This window comes from Canis lupus, chromosome 1 (genome assembly GCF_011100685.1).
Source record: "Canis lupus familiaris isolate Mischka breed German Shepherd chromosome 1, alternate assembly UU_Cfam_GSD_1.0, whole genome shotgun sequence".
Classification (NCBI taxonomy): Eukaryota; Metazoa; Chordata; class Mammalia; order Carnivora; family Canidae; genus Canis; species Canis lupus.
In genome coordinates this window covers 110,535,437-110,552,814 of record NC_049222.1, presented here as the reverse complement: position 1 = coordinate 110,552,814, position 17,378 = coordinate 110,535,437, and the positions used below count along the sequence as shown (strand labels likewise).

The following is a 17,378-nucleotide window of genomic DNA, read 5'->3' as shown; positions in this document are numbered from 1 at the left end:
CCCCCCCCCCCCCCCGGCCCTGGCCCTGCCGCTCCTGCGGCTCTGGTTTGCAACCAGGAGCCTGTGAAGAGGTTGTCCTCCTGGGGCCTCACCCCTCCTGGAGCAGGTCCCCTCGGCCAGTTCCTGGGCAGCTGAGAGGGGCGATTCTTGGAGCCCGTTACTGTGTGCGTTTGCCTGGTGCTAGAGTGGCTGGGACTCGCCCTGCCTAGCCCACTGCCCTTCCCACCGCCCCTCCCCAGCCTGGGCTGCATCCTGGGAGCCGCAGAGGTGGCAGGAAGGGAGCCCTGCGGGAAAGGCAGCAAGGTGAAGTTTCAGAGAAGGGGTTTGCTGCGCCCACCCGAGTCCAGCCATTTCAACCCTGTTCATTCTTACTTCACCCCACGCCTCCCTCCCCTGTTCTATTTATAGATTATTTATTGTTCGCAACAAAATAAAGTGGAACCCTTGTTACCAGCAAGAAAGACCAGGCAGGCTCCTTTGGTCCCCTGCTTCCTCAGAACCTGGGAGGTGCGGGGGTGCCCCTTCTGCGGGACCCAGAGGCCCCAGGACCCGCAGCTTCTCAAGCGGTCAGCACAGAACTGACCTCCGGCCCCCGGCCCCGTCAGGGAGCAGCCGTCAGAAAGCTCCAATCTCAGGTGGGCCTTCTTAGGGTTCAGTGTCTCCTTTGGGCAAGTGCTTTAGAAGGTAACACACACCCCAGGAGATTCTAGTTGTTAACTTTATTTTAATTGAAACGGAGGCATAACATATCCTAGAAAAATAAAGATTTATGATACAAACTAGACACAGGGTCAGGGGTGCCCCAGGGGGGAGGGGGATCTTTGGTCTGGGGCTGGATGTGGTAGGGAGGGCTCTAGTCCAGGAGGAGCCTCAGCCGGGCCTCCCCACACACCTGCTCACTTTGCAGTAGGAAGGGCCCAGCCGGGAGGCTCGGTTAGGCTCGGGCACAGGACTGTCTGGCCTCCGCCCTCCGGCTCCAAGTGGTGGTGGAGCTATTAATAGTGTTTTAAGGAGTGACAGGGAGAGGGCTCGAGGGGTTGGCCATCAAGCCATGTGGCAGGGCTTTCAGCTCACAGCTAGTACCAGGTTGAGGGGGGCATAGCCCCCGAGTCAGGACCCCCAAACCTCCCCCATTCACTCGGGGCACAGAGCAAGGAGAGGGCTGTAACAGAGGAGGCCACTGATCCCGAGGACAGTGTCCCCGGGCAGGAGTGGACAGGGGCGAGTCCCCCGGCACCTGCAGGGCTTGGAGAGGTTCAGCGGCCGGGGAGCCGGGCATCTGGGACCGTAGTGTGTGGCATCTTCAGCTCGCAGCTATTGTGTGTGAGCGGCCCCCTCCTCCCGGGCCGTCCTGGATCTTGAGCACCATGGTCAGGAGAGGCGAGGAGGCCCGGCGGGGGTCACAGTTCCAGGGAATCTTCCACAGGCACCGACTGGAGCTGCGTCAGAACCTTCGGCTCGGCCTCCAGCCCCTCATCCGCCTCGCCCCCTGCCGCAGACCCCAGGAGCAGCCCCTCGGGGTCGGGGTCCGGCAGCCTCAGCACAGTGTGGGGGGCCTGCGTCCCCAGCCCCTTCTCTGCTTCCAGCAGCCCTTCTGTGCCGCCGCTCAGTTCCAGCCCTGCCGGCCAGATGGGCATGGCCGCGGGCGACAGCATGAGCCCTTCGGGCGGCGGCGCCGGGAAGCCCGGGAGGAGAGCCGAGGAATCCGCGAAGGGCAGGCTGGTGGCTGCGGCGGCAGTGGCGGGGCCGGGCGGTGGCTGCGGCGGCTGCTGTGCGGAAAGCGGGCCGAGGGCGTGGACGTCGGGGAGAGCCGGGCTGGGGGCCACCGGGAGGGCTCCTTCGGGCACCGAGATGGCCGCGTCTGGCTTCAGGGGCAGGGCCAGGCTGGGGGCAGGCGGCAGGACCTGGGAGACCAGCATGCTCGTGGGGAAGGTGGCGGTGAGGATGATCTTGCCCTGCTGGACGGCCACGCCCGTCACGATGGGGCTGCCGGACACCGGGTTGGCCAGGAGAAAGTTTCCTGTGGGGACGAGAGGTAGGCCAGGTGTGGGGGTGAAGACGACAACGCTCTGGGGGGCACCAGCGGGGGGGGGGTGGGGTGGGAAGGGGACCAGCCAGAGGCCTCTCGGAGCCCCCTTGCGGGTGGCGCCGGGGCTGCGTGGCCTGGGCCTCCTGCCACCACTTGACTCAGGTGGTGCCAGGGAGGGGCTGCCCACCTCCCAGAAGCCCCTGCCCGCACCCACCCTGAGGCCCCGGCAAGGCGAGAGGTACCTGGCGCAGCGGCCGAAGGAAGCTGCAGGGCCGTCACGCCCACCCCGGAGTTTATCAGGTGCACATTGGCAGGGCCCGCAGTGGCCGCCACCTTCACGGGGCTGCCCGGGCCGGCGGCTAACAGCTGCAGCGGCCCCACAGCCTGGGGCAGGGTCACCACCTGAGAGGTGGGCACCACCTGGGGCAGGTTCAACAGCGGGGAGGCGGGGCCCAGGCCTGCCGGGTACCCCGGCGGGGGAGAGAGCGGCACCACTTGGGGAGCGGCCACAGAAGGCACCGGTCCCGGGGGCAGGGGGAAGGTGGCAGCCGGTGGGGGCCCAGGCACCACTTGGGGCAGCGGCCCCGCGGCCTCCTCTGCAGGCGTCCCAGAAGCGGCCACCTGGGCCTCCTTGGTCTCGGGGGCCTCGGGCGGAGCCTCCTCTAGTCGAACCTCCCCGGTCTGCGGGTCCAGGACCAGGGAGGTCTTGCCCTCGCCGGGCCCCGGGGCACCGGGCTGCGGAGGAGGGGCGCCACTGCCGCCCGCCAGCAGCAGGGGGCCCAGGCTGGAGGCCTCCCCGAGGGCCAGGCTGTTGATGATGACGGGGCTCCCGTTGAGGAGCACGGCGGGGGAGCTGCCCGCCGCCAGGAAGCTCCCGTTCACCAGGATGGACGAGGAGGCGGGGCAGGGCGCGGGCGGGGCGGCCCCGGCCAGGAATAGAGAGCCCTGGGCGGGGGCCTCCGCGGCCACCGGAGCCACCCCCCTGTCCAGGTCCTCGGGGCTGCGGCTGGACTCGTCCTCCGTGGTGGGGTTCCCGTCAGACTCGCTGGCCAGAGAAAGGACTGTGAGTTGTGGCCCCGATCGCCGGGGTTCCCCGCTGGCCAGCAAGCCCCTCGCCGCCCCACCTCCTCCCCAGGCCAATCTTTGGCAGCCAAAGGCTTCAGGGGGTCATAGACTCCCCCACCCAAGTTGGAGCCTCTGCAGAGGAGCACTGATCCTGCTCTTAAAGCTAAAGCGGGCGCCCCGGGAGGCTCCTCGCCCGGCCCCTCGGCCGCCCGGCGCCCCGGGGTCGGGCTGAAAGCAGCACAGCGCCCGCCGGGAGAGTGCGGAGGCTGCCGCCCGTCAGTTCCCGGTGCCTCCCCCCCCCCCGCCCCCCCGCCCGGGGCGTCAGAAAAGGGAGCGAGAGGCCGGCGCGCAGGGTGGGAGGGGAAGGGCTTGGGTTACAGGGAAACCGGAGCTGGGGAAGGTTCACGTTTCACAACAAAGACAGACGACGGACCACGCTGTTTGGGCCCAGAGGGGGGTTGGGGGGTGAGGAAGAGCCGCGGCCCCGAAAGGCTGATGCCCCCACGCGGGGTGGGGGGCAAGGGCCCGGCCCCGGCCCCCGTTTTCTCAATGCCTCCCGCCCCCCCCTCCGCCCCAGCCACGAACACGGATGGGACAGGGGACGGAGCTCTGAGCGGAGCGGAGGGAAAAGGTTTCCCAGCCTCCGCGACAGGCGCGGTGGGGTCGGGGCGAGGGCCCGGGGCGCGCGCCTGCTCCGTCCACACGTCTCCCTCGCGCCCTGGGGGGCGCCCGAAGGTGTGAGCCGGAGGTGTCCCAGGAGCTCTGCGCGCGGACTCCAGCGGTGGGCATGGGGGGGGGGGGTAGCTGGTGGGTAGCGCGTCCCCGGGAAAGCGGGACCTGCGCCGCCCGGGTCCCCTCACCTCTTGCAAGGCGCGCCGCCGCCGCCCCCGGTCCGATCGCGCTGTCGCCGGTTCTTGAACCAGTTGCTGACCTGCGTGAGCGAGAGGCCGGTGAGCGTGGCCAGGCGGCGCTTCTCGTCCGGCGTAGGGTAGCGGTTGCCGCGATAGCAGGCCTTGAGCGCGGCGCGGGAGCGCTCCTTGAAGCAGTAGACGGTCTCCTCGCCGTCCCATATGGTCTTGGGCAGCGGGAACTTCTTGCGCAGACGGTACTTGTCCACTGCGCCCAGCGCGCGGCCGCGGGCCCGCTCGGCCTCGTGGTAGCGCGCGCGCAGGTAGAGGTCCTGCAGAAAGGCGTGGTGGGCGGCGGGGAAGGGGCGGCTCTCGAGCAGCCGGTAGAGCTCGGCGTACTCGCCCCGCTGGAAGGCCACCAGGGCCCGAGCGCGCAGCACCGGATCGCTGCCACGTAGGCGCTCGGCCGGGGGCAGCGCGCCCAGGAAGCGGCTCAAGCGGCCGGCGTGGCCCGCCTGTAGCAGCGCCTCGCAGACGCACGCCACCTGCTCGGGCGAGAAGCGGAGGCCCGTGGGCGGCTCGGCAGCGGCCTCGGGGGGCGACCCGGGGACGCCCGGGGATCCCGGGCCCTCCGCTCCCGCCGCCGCTTCGCCCGCCCCGGCCCCGGCCGCGGCCGCGGCCGCCGCCTCACCCTCGGCCGCCTGCAAAGTCTGCAGGAGCTGGCGCGCTTCCTCCTCCTCTTCTTCGGTCGCCGCCGCCGCCACCGCCTCCCCCCCGGCCGCCGGCCCCGCGCTCGGCTCCGCAGGCAAGGTAGCCATGTTTTGCAACTTTGGGAAGTTCCTCCCTCCTTCTCCTCCTCCCTCGGGCTTTCCCCAGCCCCCTCCCCCGCCCGTCCCCCCTCTCCGCCCTCCCCTTCGCGCTCCCCGATCTTCTCCCCCGCCGACGACCCCGCGTCTCCCGCAGCAATGCAAGGCCCAGCTCTCCACTTGGGTCTCGGTGCCGGTGTCTGTGTGAGTGCCCGCCCCCCTCCCCGTCTCTCCGTGATTCTCCTTTTGTTTTCCCTCCGCCTCAGGCCGCGCTTTTTGCCTCCCCCCGCGTGTGCCTCAGGCTCAGGGCCTCAGTTTCCCCATCGGGACAACGGAGAAGGTAACGGGCCGTCCGGGAGGGCTAAGGGCGCGAAGCCACCTCCGCCCCGAGACTAAGCTTCTGCACGCCTCCGTCTCCAGAGTCCTCTGAAGGCCCCCCCACTCCCCATCTCGGCCTGCGCTCCGCCCCTCGGAATTCCCGGCTCCGCAGGGGGGCGGGTCTGGCAGGGAGAAGGGGCGGAGGGAAACGGGTTAGAAAGTTTGCAGCAACTTTTCTTGAGCAAGTCTCTGGAACCCAGGCGCGTGGCCCGCGCAGGCGCAGTGGGCGGAGGATGGCCGCGCGCGCAGGCGGCCCAGCCCCCTTCTTCCAGGCGAGCGGGTGGCACAGCTGGGCCACAGCTGGACAGGGGGCGGTGCCTCCCGGTGGCTCGCTAGCCCTCTCTTATTGGCCGGGGGCCGGGGCCACGCCCCTCGCCGTCCCCACCCCCACCCCCAGCCCAGATTCGTCCGCTCGGCGTCCCCGCTAGCTTCCCGCCAGGCCATTGGCCGCCTCCACTCGCCTTCCGATTGGCCCACCGAGCAGCCTCCTTCCCGCAACGCCAAGAGAGCGGACACCGCGCAGTTCAGAGCTTTGGGCAGACGGGAGGGCCTTTTATTTGCGAGGATCGGGGGTGGGGTCCTAGGTGGGGAGAGACAATAAATACTGAGGAATGTCGGGGTCTCAGTGCATCCAAAACGTGGGTTAGGGCGCTGGGGTCCTGGAGCCTGTCAGCGGGTCGGGGGACAGACAGGTCAATAAATACCCAAACTGCCGAGGCGGGCAGGCGGAGCCTGCGGTGGCTCCGAGAGCAGCCTACGTGAGGAGGGCGCGGGAGTCCCCGAAAAAGCGGGGCTGGCAAAAGCACAAGGTTCCCGAGAGCGGGCTGAGCTCGCACTGGACGTTCGCCGCGGGAAGAGAACGTTCTTAGAACGGGACAGCAGGGCCTCGTGCACAAGGACTTGTGGTCTGCGAGCCGAGGGGGCGGGGCAGGCAACACTGACGGCCCACCCCGGCCCTGTGCTGCCTCCTCTAGGTCGCAGTTTGCCCATCCGTGTCGGGGCTCAGCCAGGCCGTAGGAAGGAAGCGGCGTGCCATCCCCCCCGGCAGCGGCTGCGGCATTCCCGGTTACAAGCCTTCCAGGAGCCCCGTGCTCCGACCGCGGGCCCGGCTCCTCCCTCCCCGGCCGCCAGGGGGCGGGCCCGGATCACAGGGCTGGAGCTGGGGCGGAGACCCACGCTTGGAGCGGTGCGCACGGGGAGGCGGCGGGAGCGGCTTCTGGGCCGTGCCCAGGTCACCCAACCCTCCGGCTTGGGGCTCTAGGGTTCAGGGGGCGAAGGCGGCTCCCGGCTGGCGCCAGACCGGGGCGAGATGGTCGGCGCGGGCCACCAACCCAGTGCAGCCCAAGGCGGCGGCAGCAGCCAGAGCAACGGCGAACTGGAGCAGGGAACGCGCCTCCGATAGGTCAGGCTTAGGGACCTGCGGACAAAGGGGCGGGATCAGGTACCCCCCCGCGACACGGCCCGCCGATTGGCTCCTGGGACTCGCCACGCCTCCGCCCGGAGGAGGGTCCACAGGCCTCTGCACGCCGCCCCGCCCCCGCGGGCAGCTGCGGTTGGTCCGCTGGCCAAGCCTTAAGTCTTGTCCGAACTCGCCACTGGCTGCTTCCTAGCGGCCTGTGCTGATTGGCTGCTCGGGCACCCTCCCTCCCCGCGGCGGGCCCCGCCCGACAGAGGCGCAGCTAAGCAGAGGCGGCTGGGGGTACGTGGAGCGAGGAGGGGGCGCGGCGGCGGCGGGCGTGAGCAGCCGGACGTACCCTGGCAGGGAGCAGCAGGTGGCGGCGGTGCATGGGGCCTGGCCCCACCAGCGGGCATTGGCCCCGAGCCACGGCCTGGGGGCCATCTAGCTGGAGAGAGAAGGGACAGGTGACCCGATCCGAGCCCAGCCCGGCCCGACCGCCCTCGGCAGGGGGCGAGAGACAGTGGAGGGAGTCGGGAAGGAATCTAGGGAGATCCTAGAGGGGACCTGGTTGGAGGCCTGGACCGAGGGATATCTGGTAGACGTGGGGCTGGAGGGTGTCTGCCTCCTGGAGCCCCAAGAGATAGGGTAGTCCCTAAGCCTGGATGGGGGTACGGGGTCTGCAGAGGGGCCAGCAGGCTTGATTCAGGGGTAAAAAGAGGGGTCTTACATGGGAAGGTGCATCCGTGGCCCGGGGACTGGGGACCCCCGTGACAGCTGGAAGGAGAAGAGAGAGGCATAGGGCGCGTGGAGGGACGGAGGAGGGCGGTGGCGCGGCGTGCCCCAGCCTGGGCCCCTCGCCCTCCCCCAGGTGTCCACACACGCCGTGGGCCCACCTTCCCCCGCGTTGCCCTCGGGAAAGGAGACGCATGAGGGACTCGCCTGCATCTGCCCCCGCCTGCAGCAGCTCCATCCGCTCCTGCAGCTGCTGGACGCGCGCCTCCAGGTCCTGGTTCCGGGCCTCGGCCTCCCGGAGCTGACTGTGGGGAGGTAAAGGCCGTGAGCACTCCGGACCCGAGCGGGACAGGCTGCTGGCGGTAGAGACCAGCCCGGCGCCCCGACCCTGACCCCGACCTGGCAAAGTTTTGGTTAGCTGTGCGGATGGCCTCCAGCTCCTGGCTCAGGCTCTGCCGTGTGAGCACCTCCTCCTCCAGGGCCTCCTGGAGCTCCCGCAGCGTCACCTGGGTCACCTGGGTCACCTGGGCTTCCACCGTGGCCGCCGCCGCCGCCGCCGCCGCCGCCACCGCCGGAAAGGCCTCCGGAAGGGCCTCCAGAACCGCAGCTTCAGCCTGCGGGCGCGATCGCACTTAGGGCTGCCCGTGGCTCCTGCGGCACCCAGGACCTGGGCTAGGATCCTCCCTTGTCCTCTAGAACTTTCTGGAACCCCACAGCTCCTGTGCTGACCCAGTTCTCCTCCTCCCCTAACCAACCGCAGCTCCTGTCCCTGTCTCCAGCCTTTGGTCCTGGCCCTTCCCACCCACCCTCCACCCAGGAACCAAAGGGCTGTTCCTAAAACTCTAGCCCAGTTTGTCCCTGTCCCTCTCCCCTCGGGCCCCTCAGCACCCTCAGGGCAAGGCCTACCTCATCAAAAGGCCCTGTTTGGTTGTTTCCTGTGGGCCTCAGTCTCCCCTCCCCTCACCCTCCACCTCCCACTGCTCCTAGAACAAGTCACCTTACCACCCTGCTTTCCTGTTCCAGAATAAACCTTTGCCTTGAGGTTTTGTCTGCTGACCAGTGGGTATGTTTCTTCCCATGGGCAATCCTCCTCCTCCTCCTGTGGAGTCCCCCTCCTCCCCCACACAATGACTTGTTCTAATTTCTTCATAGCGATCATTTCTGACTGAAGTAATTTTGTCTCTACTGTTTTCTGTCCCCTTCTGTCAAGTGAGCCCCAAGAGGGCTTAGCACTCCACAGCACACAAGACTCCGGAAGCCCTTGCCTGCTCTCCAGTTCGTCCCTGACTGGCCTTCTCCTTCAAAAAGACTCACTGTTTCCTCTGGTGGGGACATTGGGGGCTCCGGACTGGGCGCTTGCACAGGTGGCTCAGGCAATGGCTCGGCCTCCAGTTCCATGGCCGTGGGGCCTAGGACCTCCTCGTCCCTGGAGAGAGGAACAGGGCCAGGGGACGGAGAGCTGGGCCCCCTGGGGAGGTTGCCCATCCCCTGGGTTCAGAGCCAGGACTCCCTCTCCTGTGGTCATGGGAGAGCCAGACCCTGAAGACCCCCTAGTGTGAGGGGAGAGGGGCAGAGAGAAAGGGCCAAGTTGCCAGGTTGGTGTGACAAGTCCCCTTCTTGTTAGTAAAGGCCTGCCACTCACGTGGCCTCATGCCCCTGGGAGCCAGCCTCTCCTCACCTTCTGGCAGATCCTGGGGTCCAGACACCCATGCTTTGGGGTCTGCTCATCTCTCTCCATTGGACCTTTGCGGACTCCTCTCCTTAGGGCGTCAGGACAGGGAGGAGGACCCCACCCACCTCTAGCCACCTCCAAAGACATGGTATTTAGATTGGGTGTGGGACCCCAGGACAATGACTCTAGTCATCAGCACCCCAACCCCTGCCATACCCAGCTGCTGGGAAGGGGTCACAACCTCTCCAGGAATATGAAATTGCAGTAAAAGTGGATGTCCCCTCCGGCCCAGGGCTCCCTCCCGTGTAAACAGGTCTCAAAGGCCCGATCATGAGCCTGGGTGCTCACCGAGACCAAGCCAAAGCTGTTCATCCAGCCTGGGTTATAACAGAGAAGCCAGATCAACTGAGTCCTGCCCCGCCCTGTGAGAATACTGCCCAGTGGCTCACGCTTTCATTCATTCATTCAGAATAAGACGTGGCATTTGCTATACACTGTCCAGTAACAAAACAGACTAGAACACAGCACATTCTCACAGTTGTCAGGTATGAGTGCGTATATGTGAGCCAAGGACCATCGTTGATGGTGGGCTTCCTCTTCCTTGTCCAAATGTTCTAATTTACTTGTGCAAGCAAGGTATTGTTTGTGTAATTAATGTTTCTAAAAGGCTTGCGGTTATACGAGTGGTCCAACGAGTTTGTATTCCTTTAAGAGTGACTTAAAAAAATTCTTATTCTTGAAATTCTTATTTTCTAAGATTCTGAGAATTCTGATTCTCATGACTGTACTAGAAATCAAAAAGTGGAAGGTTGGAAGCTTCTGGAAGGCTGAGTCTGTGGCTCTGAGGCTTTACAACTGAATCTGTAATTTTGCATTACTTATAGTCTGAGATTTCAAGGTCCTACACCTCTGGAGTCCTAATAGTCCTTGGTCCCAAGGCAGTCAAGTTCCAAGACTGATCCTGCAATTCCACTGGGTGTTGCCACTCCTCACAGGCTGCCCAGGGGCAGTGCCTACCTGAGGGCCATGCAGGAGTAGGAGTAGCCCACAAATGGCAGGTGGACTCCCAGTGGCATGCCTTCCCGCATGTCAGACAGCGTCTCCTGTACAAGAGAAACACAGATGTGGAGTGACCGGTGTTCGTCAGGGCTGGTCTCCTGCTCCTCACCCCACCCCAGCTTGGAGCCTATCTGAAGTGGCCCCTCCCTCATTTTCTTTCAATATATCCTATAACTTCCCTCGGGACACTCTCCACACTGTAATTATATACTTCTCTAGGCTGTAAGTGGATGAGGGTGGGACCAGGACTGGCTCGGTCCCTGTGTGTCCCCAGCAGCACCCAGCACAAGGCACCCAAGCTGAACACACACTCAGGATAGCTTGTATCACAATTGAGAGAAGGCCTAAGAGAGATTTCTCCACAAAACAGTGCTCTCCTGCCTCTCACTTCTCATCGCTCCAGGTCCCAGCTCAAATAACACCTCCTCCAGGAAGCCCTCCAAAACTTTCCATGCTGAATCCAGGAGCCCCACCCCCTGCATTCCCCCATCTCACCTCTGAACTCTCTGGGGAGTCATTGGGGACCAGTCTATGTTCCCCACTAGACTGTGAACCCAGGTCATCGCTGGGTTCCCAGCGTGGGGCAGGTCACAGAACAGGTGCTCTGAGGGAGGAATGATTTCAAGACCCGAGGAGATGGGTACTATTCTAACCCCAACTTTATGGGTGAGGGATGGAGGGGGGATACCCTCTGCCCAGCAGGGGTTGCAGGTACCTACCCCGCCCCCGCTCACCATGGCAGTGAGCCCATCTTCCACCACATCGAAGTTGCACGTGTCAGTGGCACCCTCAAAATCCGGCGTAAAAGGGGGCACGCTGTCTCGGAGACCGTCCCAGTCAAGGCCAAAGAAAAAAGGATGATTCTGGAAATCACCTGCTCCGTCCCGGCCCAGCCGCGTCTCAGGGGGACACAGCAGTTGCTGGATGAGGTCTCGAGCCTCCTCAGGGACCCCCGCATCGACCAGCGGCAGAGACAGGTGCTCCTGCACGAGGGAGAGGGAAGGCGGGGGACGTAAGCCTGGCAGTACATGTGGAGGGAGATCAGGGGTTTCTCTGGCGGTCCTCACCTTATAGTGCACGATCTTGCCGTAGGTCTCAGCCGTGGAGTCGGCGTAGAAGGGCGTCTGCCCGTAGAACATCTCATAGGCGAACACTCCCAGCGCCCACCAGTCACACTCCGGCCCATAGCTGCCCATCCCAGGCCCACCGCCTACGGCCTGCAGGATCTCGGGGGACAAGTAGTCCGGAGTGCCCACAGCCACCAGCGACCGCACCTGAGCCAAAAGGTCCACAGCTGGGCTCGGCCCCGCCCCTCCTAGCCACGCCCCGAGTGCTTGGTCCCTCCCCTGGCCTGTTCTTTTTTTTAATTTTTATTTATTGGGATCCCTGGGTGGCGCAGCGGTTTGGCGCCTGCCTTTGGCCCAGGGCGCGATCCTGAGGACCCGGGATCGAATCCCATGTCGGGCTCCCGGAGCATGGAGCCTGCTTCTCCCTCTGCCTGTGTCTCTGCCTCTCTCTCTCTCTCTCTGTGACTATCATAAATAAATAAAAAAATTTTTTTTAATTTACTATTTATTTTTATGATAGTCACACAGAGAGAGAGAGAGAGAGAGAGAGGCAGAGACACAGGCAGAGGGAGAAGCAGGCTCCATGCACCGGGAGCCCGACGTGGGACTCGATCTCGGGTCTCCAGGATCGCGCCCTGGGCCAAAGGCAGGCGCCAAACCGCTGCGCCACCCAGGGATCCCCCCTGGCCTGTTCTAACCCCGAGCCTCTCACCCTCTTTCCCCCTCCACATCTGATGGGGCCCCCACCCTAACTACCTGTGCGCCTCAGCCCTGCCCCCGCACTCTGCACTTCCGGTCCCCCCACCTGAGCCCACTCCTCACTGGGGGCCCGAGTTGCCTGAAGCGGGGCACCGCTCACCGTTCCATCTGCCCGCAACTTGAGGCAGGAGCCGAAGTCGGCCAAACGGATGTGGCCACACCGGTCTAGTAGGATGTTGTCGGGTTTGATGTCCCTGCGCAAACGGAAGGTAAGGGGGAAAAGTGAGCCTCTCCCATCCATCTCACCAGGCTCCACCCCTGCAGGCCCCACGGCCAAGGTCCTCCCCTCTTAGGGAGACCCTGCTCTCCAATTGTGGCCTCTCAGGGCCCTACCCCTCAACCCCCCTTAGGGGATTCTGAACCCCACTCCTCGGGTCCTGTTCCCAGTAGACCAATGAGTTCTCCCCCCGGGCCCCGCCCCCTCTGGGCTCCAACCTCTGCGGTACCCTGCCCCCCACCCGGGTGCAACTTCTGGTTCCCTCTCTGGGCCCCGCCCCCCAGTCCCCGCCCCTCAGCCCCTGCGGCGCCCACCTGTGTACATAGCCCAGCCGGTGCACTGAGTCTATGGCCATGACAATCTCGGCCAGATAGAAGCGCGCCATTTCGGCCGGGATCCGCTCCCCAAACTTGCTCAGCAGCGTTAGCAGGTCCCCGCCCACGTAGTACTCCATGACCAGGTACTGGCAGGGGGCGTGTCATGGGGGGTCAGTCGCACCCCTCGGCACTGACGGCTGACAGCCCGGGACAAAGACTGCCGCAGATGCCCCATCCCTGGGCAGGGATCCCGCAACCCCAGCTCCTAGAGAGCCCAAGAAATCTCCCAGGCCAAATCAGAGACACACACCCTCCCCCCGCAAAACCTAATTCTCCCAGGATGTCACTAGACAGGGAGAGGGGAAAAAGCCCAGAGAGTTCCCAGTGGCCAAAGTACAGAGGCTAGATACCCTGCCCAGGGCCCCCCATATAGATTGTAGAGAGTTATCCCAGTCCAGGTAAGAGATCCTCCCCCCCGACAGTGGCATCTTTACAGGATCCCCCAGAATCAGTCCAGGAAAAAAACAGTAAGGGACATCTCCCATCCCAGGAAAGGAAAACCAATTCCCACCACACCCAGAGACACCCGCAGCCATTTGGAGGCAGCTCCCAAAGCCTAGAACTTCCTCTCCCTGAATCTGCCTGGTTCACTGTCAGCCTCACTGACAGCGTCAGGACTAGGTCGGTCTCCCTAGTCCCCCCTGGCCTGAGGCTCACCAAGTAGTTCTCGTCCTGGAAGGCGAAGTGCAGCTCCGTGATCCAGCGCCGGTCCCCGTTCACCAACACGTCCCTCTCTTCGCGGAAGCACGACACCTGCGGGGCACCCAGAGGCACTTAAGTGGCAGGGAGCGGGAGCCAGGGTGGGTAATCCTAGCGCCCTGCACATCCAGCCCTGGCCCTCACCTCGCCTCTCTTCAGCATGTCCCATTTATTCATGATCTTCATCGCATACACCTGGCCCGTCTGCTTCATCTTCACCACCGCTACCTGAAGGCCGAAACGGGGTGACTGGGGGGGCGGAGATGGCAGGCGCAATCCCCGGGCTCGTAGGAATTTTTCTCCGCCCCTGACACAACCAAGTCCTGGCCCCGCCCCACGGCTAACGCCACGCCCACGACCTCAAGCCCCGCCCCCGCCCAGCTGGTGTAGGCTTTCTCAACTCGGTCATTCATCAATTTCTAAGGTCCCGCCCCAAACCCCTGGGTCCCGCCCACAGCACGGAAAGTCGTGTCGCCTGCTCCGCGGGCCTGCAGCCGCCGCTCCAGGCTCACCTCGCTGAACGCCCCGCGTCCGATCACCTTCAGAATCTCGAAGTCATCCCTCTGCAGTCGGGCCTCCTTAAGCCTCGCCGCGATGGGCTCCACTGGGGGGCGGGGGAGGTGAGAACCGAGGCTAACTGGGACTGACCCGGGAGTCAGGAGGACGTCCCACCCCCTGCCCCTCAGTCTCCTCCACCCCCTCCCTCGGTCTCCTCTCCCTCATTTTCTCTTCTCTGTGTCTCTCCTGGGACTGTCAGCCTCCCGAGGGCTTCCCCACAAAAACACTAAGTGAGGTTTGGGGGACCCCAAACTGCCCTCCTACAGAAAAATGTGGGATGCCTGAGGAACTCCTTTAGGGGAAGTGCACTGGACAGGAGGGACTCTAGTGGGTGCAGGTGGAGAGCGCGGGCTCTGGGAAAAGGAGGCTCTGAAGAAAGGAAGATAGTAAGCTAGTCCTCAGGCTGCCCCCCACCCCGTTTCAGGCCCCACCCCTACTCCCGCGGGAGTGGGAGCGCCGGACAGGCCCCCCACCCCAGGGTTCTCAATCTGTCTCTGATCCTGTCCTGGAACATTCAGTTTAGTCCAGTACCTCCAGGTCTATTTAGATGCTAGTGGCTTTGGACCACACTTTGGGAAACACTGGATTTGGGGGTGGGGCCCCGGAAGAAACAGGAGAGGAAGACAAAGGCAGCATGGACCCAAATTCCGGGCTCTAGTGCATTCGCTCTATCCTCATCTCCAGGAAGCGGGCTTCTCTAGTTGCCCATCATTTGCGGGTGGGGAGATCAGGGCTGAGATGGGGTGAAGAGAGTAGCCCGAAGTCCTACAGCTAGGAATGTTCAAGAGGGCAGGTGGGGGGGGGGGGGGCGGAAGGGGCGGGTGGAGGAGAGACCCGGCCACTGGGAGAGGGAGGCCTGGGAGGTGGTGGGGGACTTAGGGGGGCAGGACAGAGAGAGGGAGGGGCTCGGGGGACAGTAAGGGGAGACAGAGTGGGCCTATGGCAGGTTCCGGGAGAGTGGGCCGGCAGGGAAGAACCAGCCAGGGCCCAGGAACGGGGGAGGGAGGAGAGAGCCAAGACGTTGAGCCCTTTTAAGGCAGCAGGAACCCGGGCCCCCTCCCCCTCCCCGGCAGCCTGACAGGGGAGGGGCCGCAGGATGCTGCTCGGGCCACAAAAGGAGTGCTCCTTAAGAGAGAGCCAGACCCCTGTCCCACGCTCTGGCCTCAGTTTACCCTGCTAGCTCAACTTCATGCTCTGCAAAGTTAAGGCTGAGAGAGTTACTAAGGGCTGGGGGAGGTGGGCAGAAAGTTCTTCCAGGGGCTGAATGGCCTGGCCTTTGGTCTCCACCTTCCTATCTGAGAAATGGGAGGGACAGGAGCGGGGCCTGATCAGAGAGAGATGAACACAAGAAACGAGGGAGAGGGAAAGGGCAGGAAGGCAGAGACATACAGAGCCCAAGGACCAAGAGCAAGCCACCGAGGCATGAACCAGTGCAGGGGCAGAGTGTCAGAGTGTCAGAGAGACGGAAAACCAAGTGAGCCTGAGTCCCTGGGGGGAGAGGGTGAGGGCAGACAAGGCCAGAGGCTGAGGTGGAAGCATCTTCCCTCCAGACCGGTCTCCAGGGAAAGACCTGGCCAGGAGGGACTTTGTGGGAGAGTTGGAAGGTCAGAAATCAGGAGAACAGGGGCCCTAGGATGCTGGAAGGAGTCAAGGTTGCCCCGTGTAGACAAGAGGGAACAACCAGGGCTGGGGTGGAAAGTGGGTACACCCAGAGGAACCCTAAACTATTTCTCCTCCATCCAGGGGGTGGGGGTGCTGGGTAGCGCCTGTCTGCAGAGCTGGTTCTCCCCCAGGGCCTGAGTCACCGCACCCTCCCAGTGCCTGGGCACCTGTTGGGGCAGCTGGAGAGGCTGGCGCCAAACACCTGCCCATTGGCCGCGCCCCTGGCAGCTGCCCCATGCCGTCCCTTCCGCCTGCCCCAGTGCTCTGGGAAACCAGGGTGGAGGGCCATGGGGCCCATTTTGGTGGTGGGCGGGGGGGGGGGGTTCCTGGCATGTCTCTACGCCTAGACTTTGGGGAGGGGGCACAAGAGGACCATGGGAGGCTGTGCCCAGTCCAGCCTGACCCAGGGCTCCCAGGTCATGGTTCTGAGTCACGGCTGCCCTAGCCTCTGCTGACCCCAACCAGCCCTGCCAGGGTGCACAGGGGTAGGGGCATGGCAACCCTGGGACCCAGGCCAAGTTTTGGGCTCCTGAATGGGAGGCTCTCCCACGTCCATCTTGCCCCCAACTATCAGCCACTGTGCCCGGACCCATCTTCTGCCTCTGCCCTGCCCCCACGCCCCCCCAACCTGGGGCACCCATGCAGGCAGGCACTCACCCCACTGCAAGAAGTCGGCCACATACTTGTCCTGGGCCAGGTCGGAGGCACCCAGCTCCTGGTGGACGCCCAGGAGAAGGTCGAGCAGGGGCTCCAGCCCCAGGAAGCCAGGGTCCAGCACCAGCTGCTGGAGCCGCCTCAGCCGCACCTCGGCTGACATGTCGGCCAGGCAGCACCATGGCCCCCTCCCCGGGCCGGGGGCTCGGGGTCTTCCCGTTATGGGGCCTGGCAGCCCCTGTCCAGGCCTTGGGGCTCTGGCTGCATGTCTGCCTGTCCCCAGCTGTCCCCTGGGCCTCTCTGGCCACTTCTCGGCTGCTGCTGAGGCCTCCTCCCCTTCTCCCCACCCCTGGGTACGGCCCCCTCCCGCCTCCCAGCCTTAACCCCTCATGAGCCAGGCCCCCCAATTCCCTCCCCTCCGGGGCCCCTCAGAAAGCTTCAGAGTGAGATGGGGGTGGAGAACTTCAACTCTTGCACTATGCCTGCCCCCCCAAAAAAAGGCGGAGCACAGCGGAAGCTACAGGTGTGGCAGATGCCAAAGATGAGCCCTCCCATTCTGAGGGGGCCAATTGAGGTTCAGGAGGATTGTGTAACACCCCTCTCAAGCCCTGGAATTGGGGTGGGGGAGAAAGGGGTGAGGCCTGGGAAGGGGGGGCAGGAGGCCAGGGGAGCTTCGCGGGTGACTCAGCCGCAGATTCAGACTTTGGGACGGTTTAAATTTAGCCCTCAGGCCCTCTGCTTTACACTGACTTTTTTTTGGCAGGAGGTGGGGAAGGGGTGGTGAGAGAATTGGGAAGGGAGGCCCTCAGGAGCCAGGACCAGGGGTGACCCGCTGGCCAAAGCCTCGGGGGGAGGCAAAGGAGCCCCCAAAATAGCTCCTTGGACCCAGGCCGCACAGCCACATTCCTGCCCAGGCTAGGATTAGAAACAGAAACATTTCGGGGGGTGGAGGGCAGAGCGGGAAGACACCACTCCCTGCAGCTCCGGAGAGCCAGCCTTGAGGGCTTTTTGTTGTTCTCTGTAGGGCTGAACAGTGCTGGGGTGGGGGGGCGGCCACGATCTCCAGCTGGCTCTGGACGCCTGCGCCCCAGGGGCCAGGAGGCCTGGAGGCAGCAGGAGGCCAGGAGTTCTGCACACTCTGGGCATCTCGCGAGTTACCTGGGGGACCCATCTGGGCAGACCCCCCCACCCCCTGAACTGACCAGTTCTGGCACTTTCAAACAACTGGGAAGGGGGCCCTAGGGGCACTCTCCTCCATTTGCGGCTCCGTCCTTCTCGGTACCCAGGCCGCACGAGCTGTGTGCCTGGAGTGCGTCCCTCCCTAGCCTTCAGTTGTTCCTGCATTAGAATAGAGCAGGGCGGGCACTAGGCTGGGGAGAGGTTGGGCCTAACTCTTG

General features: G+C 64.3%; 2 protein-coding genes and 1 long non-coding RNA gene across 8 annotated transcripts; 1 reads left to right on the top strand and 2 right to left on the bottom strand.

The window, feature by feature from the left end:
• Positions 1-701: 701 nt before the first annotated feature.
• SIX5 (SIX homeobox 5) lies at positions 702-4,827 on the bottom strand. The gene is made up of 3 exons (XM_038528534.1): positions 3,955-4,827; positions 2,272-3,074; positions 702-2,020 (listed from the first exon to the last, which is right to left on the bottom strand). The coding sequence occupies exons 1-3, from the start codon at positions 4,758-4,760 to the stop codon at positions 1,401-1,403; spliced, it is 2,229 nt and encodes a 742-aa protein (XP_038384462.1). The 5' UTR covers positions 4,761-4,827; the 3' UTR covers positions 702-1,400.
• An 822-nt stretch (positions 4,828-5,649) lies between these two features.
• DMPK (DM1 protein kinase) lies at positions 5,650-16,398 on the bottom strand. Of its 6 annotated transcripts, none has more exons than XM_038528544.1 (15): positions 15,985-16,398; positions 13,620-13,711; positions 13,252-13,335; positions 13,066-13,161; positions 12,346-12,494; positions 11,915-12,008; positions 11,056-11,262; positions 10,708-10,971; positions 9,947-10,032; positions 8,572-8,683; positions 7,657-7,871; positions 7,465-7,562; positions 7,253-7,299; positions 6,881-6,966; positions 5,650-6,543 (listed from the first exon to the last, which is right to left on the bottom strand). In XM_038528544.1, exons 1-15 carry the CDS (start codon positions 16,142-16,144, stop codon positions 6,384-6,386), a joined length of 1,950 nt encoding a protein of 649 aa, XP_038384472.1. In that variant the 5' UTR covers positions 16,145-16,398; the 3' UTR covers positions 5,650-6,383. The 6 variants fall into 6 exon arrangements, with proteins under 6 accessions (XP_038384472.1, XP_038384478.1, XP_038384473.1 ...); XM_038528550.1 differs by having other exon boundaries at positions 6,881-6,970; positions 10,723-10,971; XM_038528545.1 differs by having other exon boundaries at positions 6,881-6,970; positions 15,985-16,266.
• On the top strand, positions 6,292-8,313 carry LOC111097810. Its single transcript, XR_005354563.1, has 2 exons — positions 6,292-6,825; positions 7,394-8,313. It is a non-coding gene; the product is annotated as an uncharacterized LOC111097810 (long non-coding RNA).
• Positions 16,399-17,378: the final 980 nt, after the last annotated feature.

Bases quoted from the DNA above. Each gene is read 5' to 3' on its own strand.
- SIX5 (XM_038528534.1), bottom strand. From the start codon at position 4,760: ATGGCTACCTTGCCTGCGGAGCCGAGCGCGGGGCCGGCGGCCGGGGGG. The intron at 3,075-3,954 runs GTGAGGGGACCC...TTCTCTGGCCAG, and splicing joins GGCGGCGCGCCTTGCAAGAG to CGAGTCTGACGGGAACCCCA. The intron at 2,021-2,271 runs GTACCTCTCGCC...TCGTCCCCACAG, and splicing joins TCCTTCGGCCGCTGCGCCAG to GAAACTTTCTCCTGGCCAAC.
- DMPK (XM_038528544.1), bottom strand. From the start codon at position 16,144: ATGTCAGCCGAGGTGCGGCTGAGGCGGCTCCAGCAGCTGGTGCTGGAC. The intron at 7,872-8,571 runs GTGAGTCTTTTT...TCGCGCCCGCAG, and splicing joins TGTCCCCACCAGAGGAAACA to GCTGAAGCTGCGGTTCTGGA. The intron at 7,563-7,656 runs GTCGGGGTCAGG...ACCTCCCCACAG, and splicing joins GCTAACCAAAACTTTGCCAG to TCAGCTCCGGGAGGCCGAGG.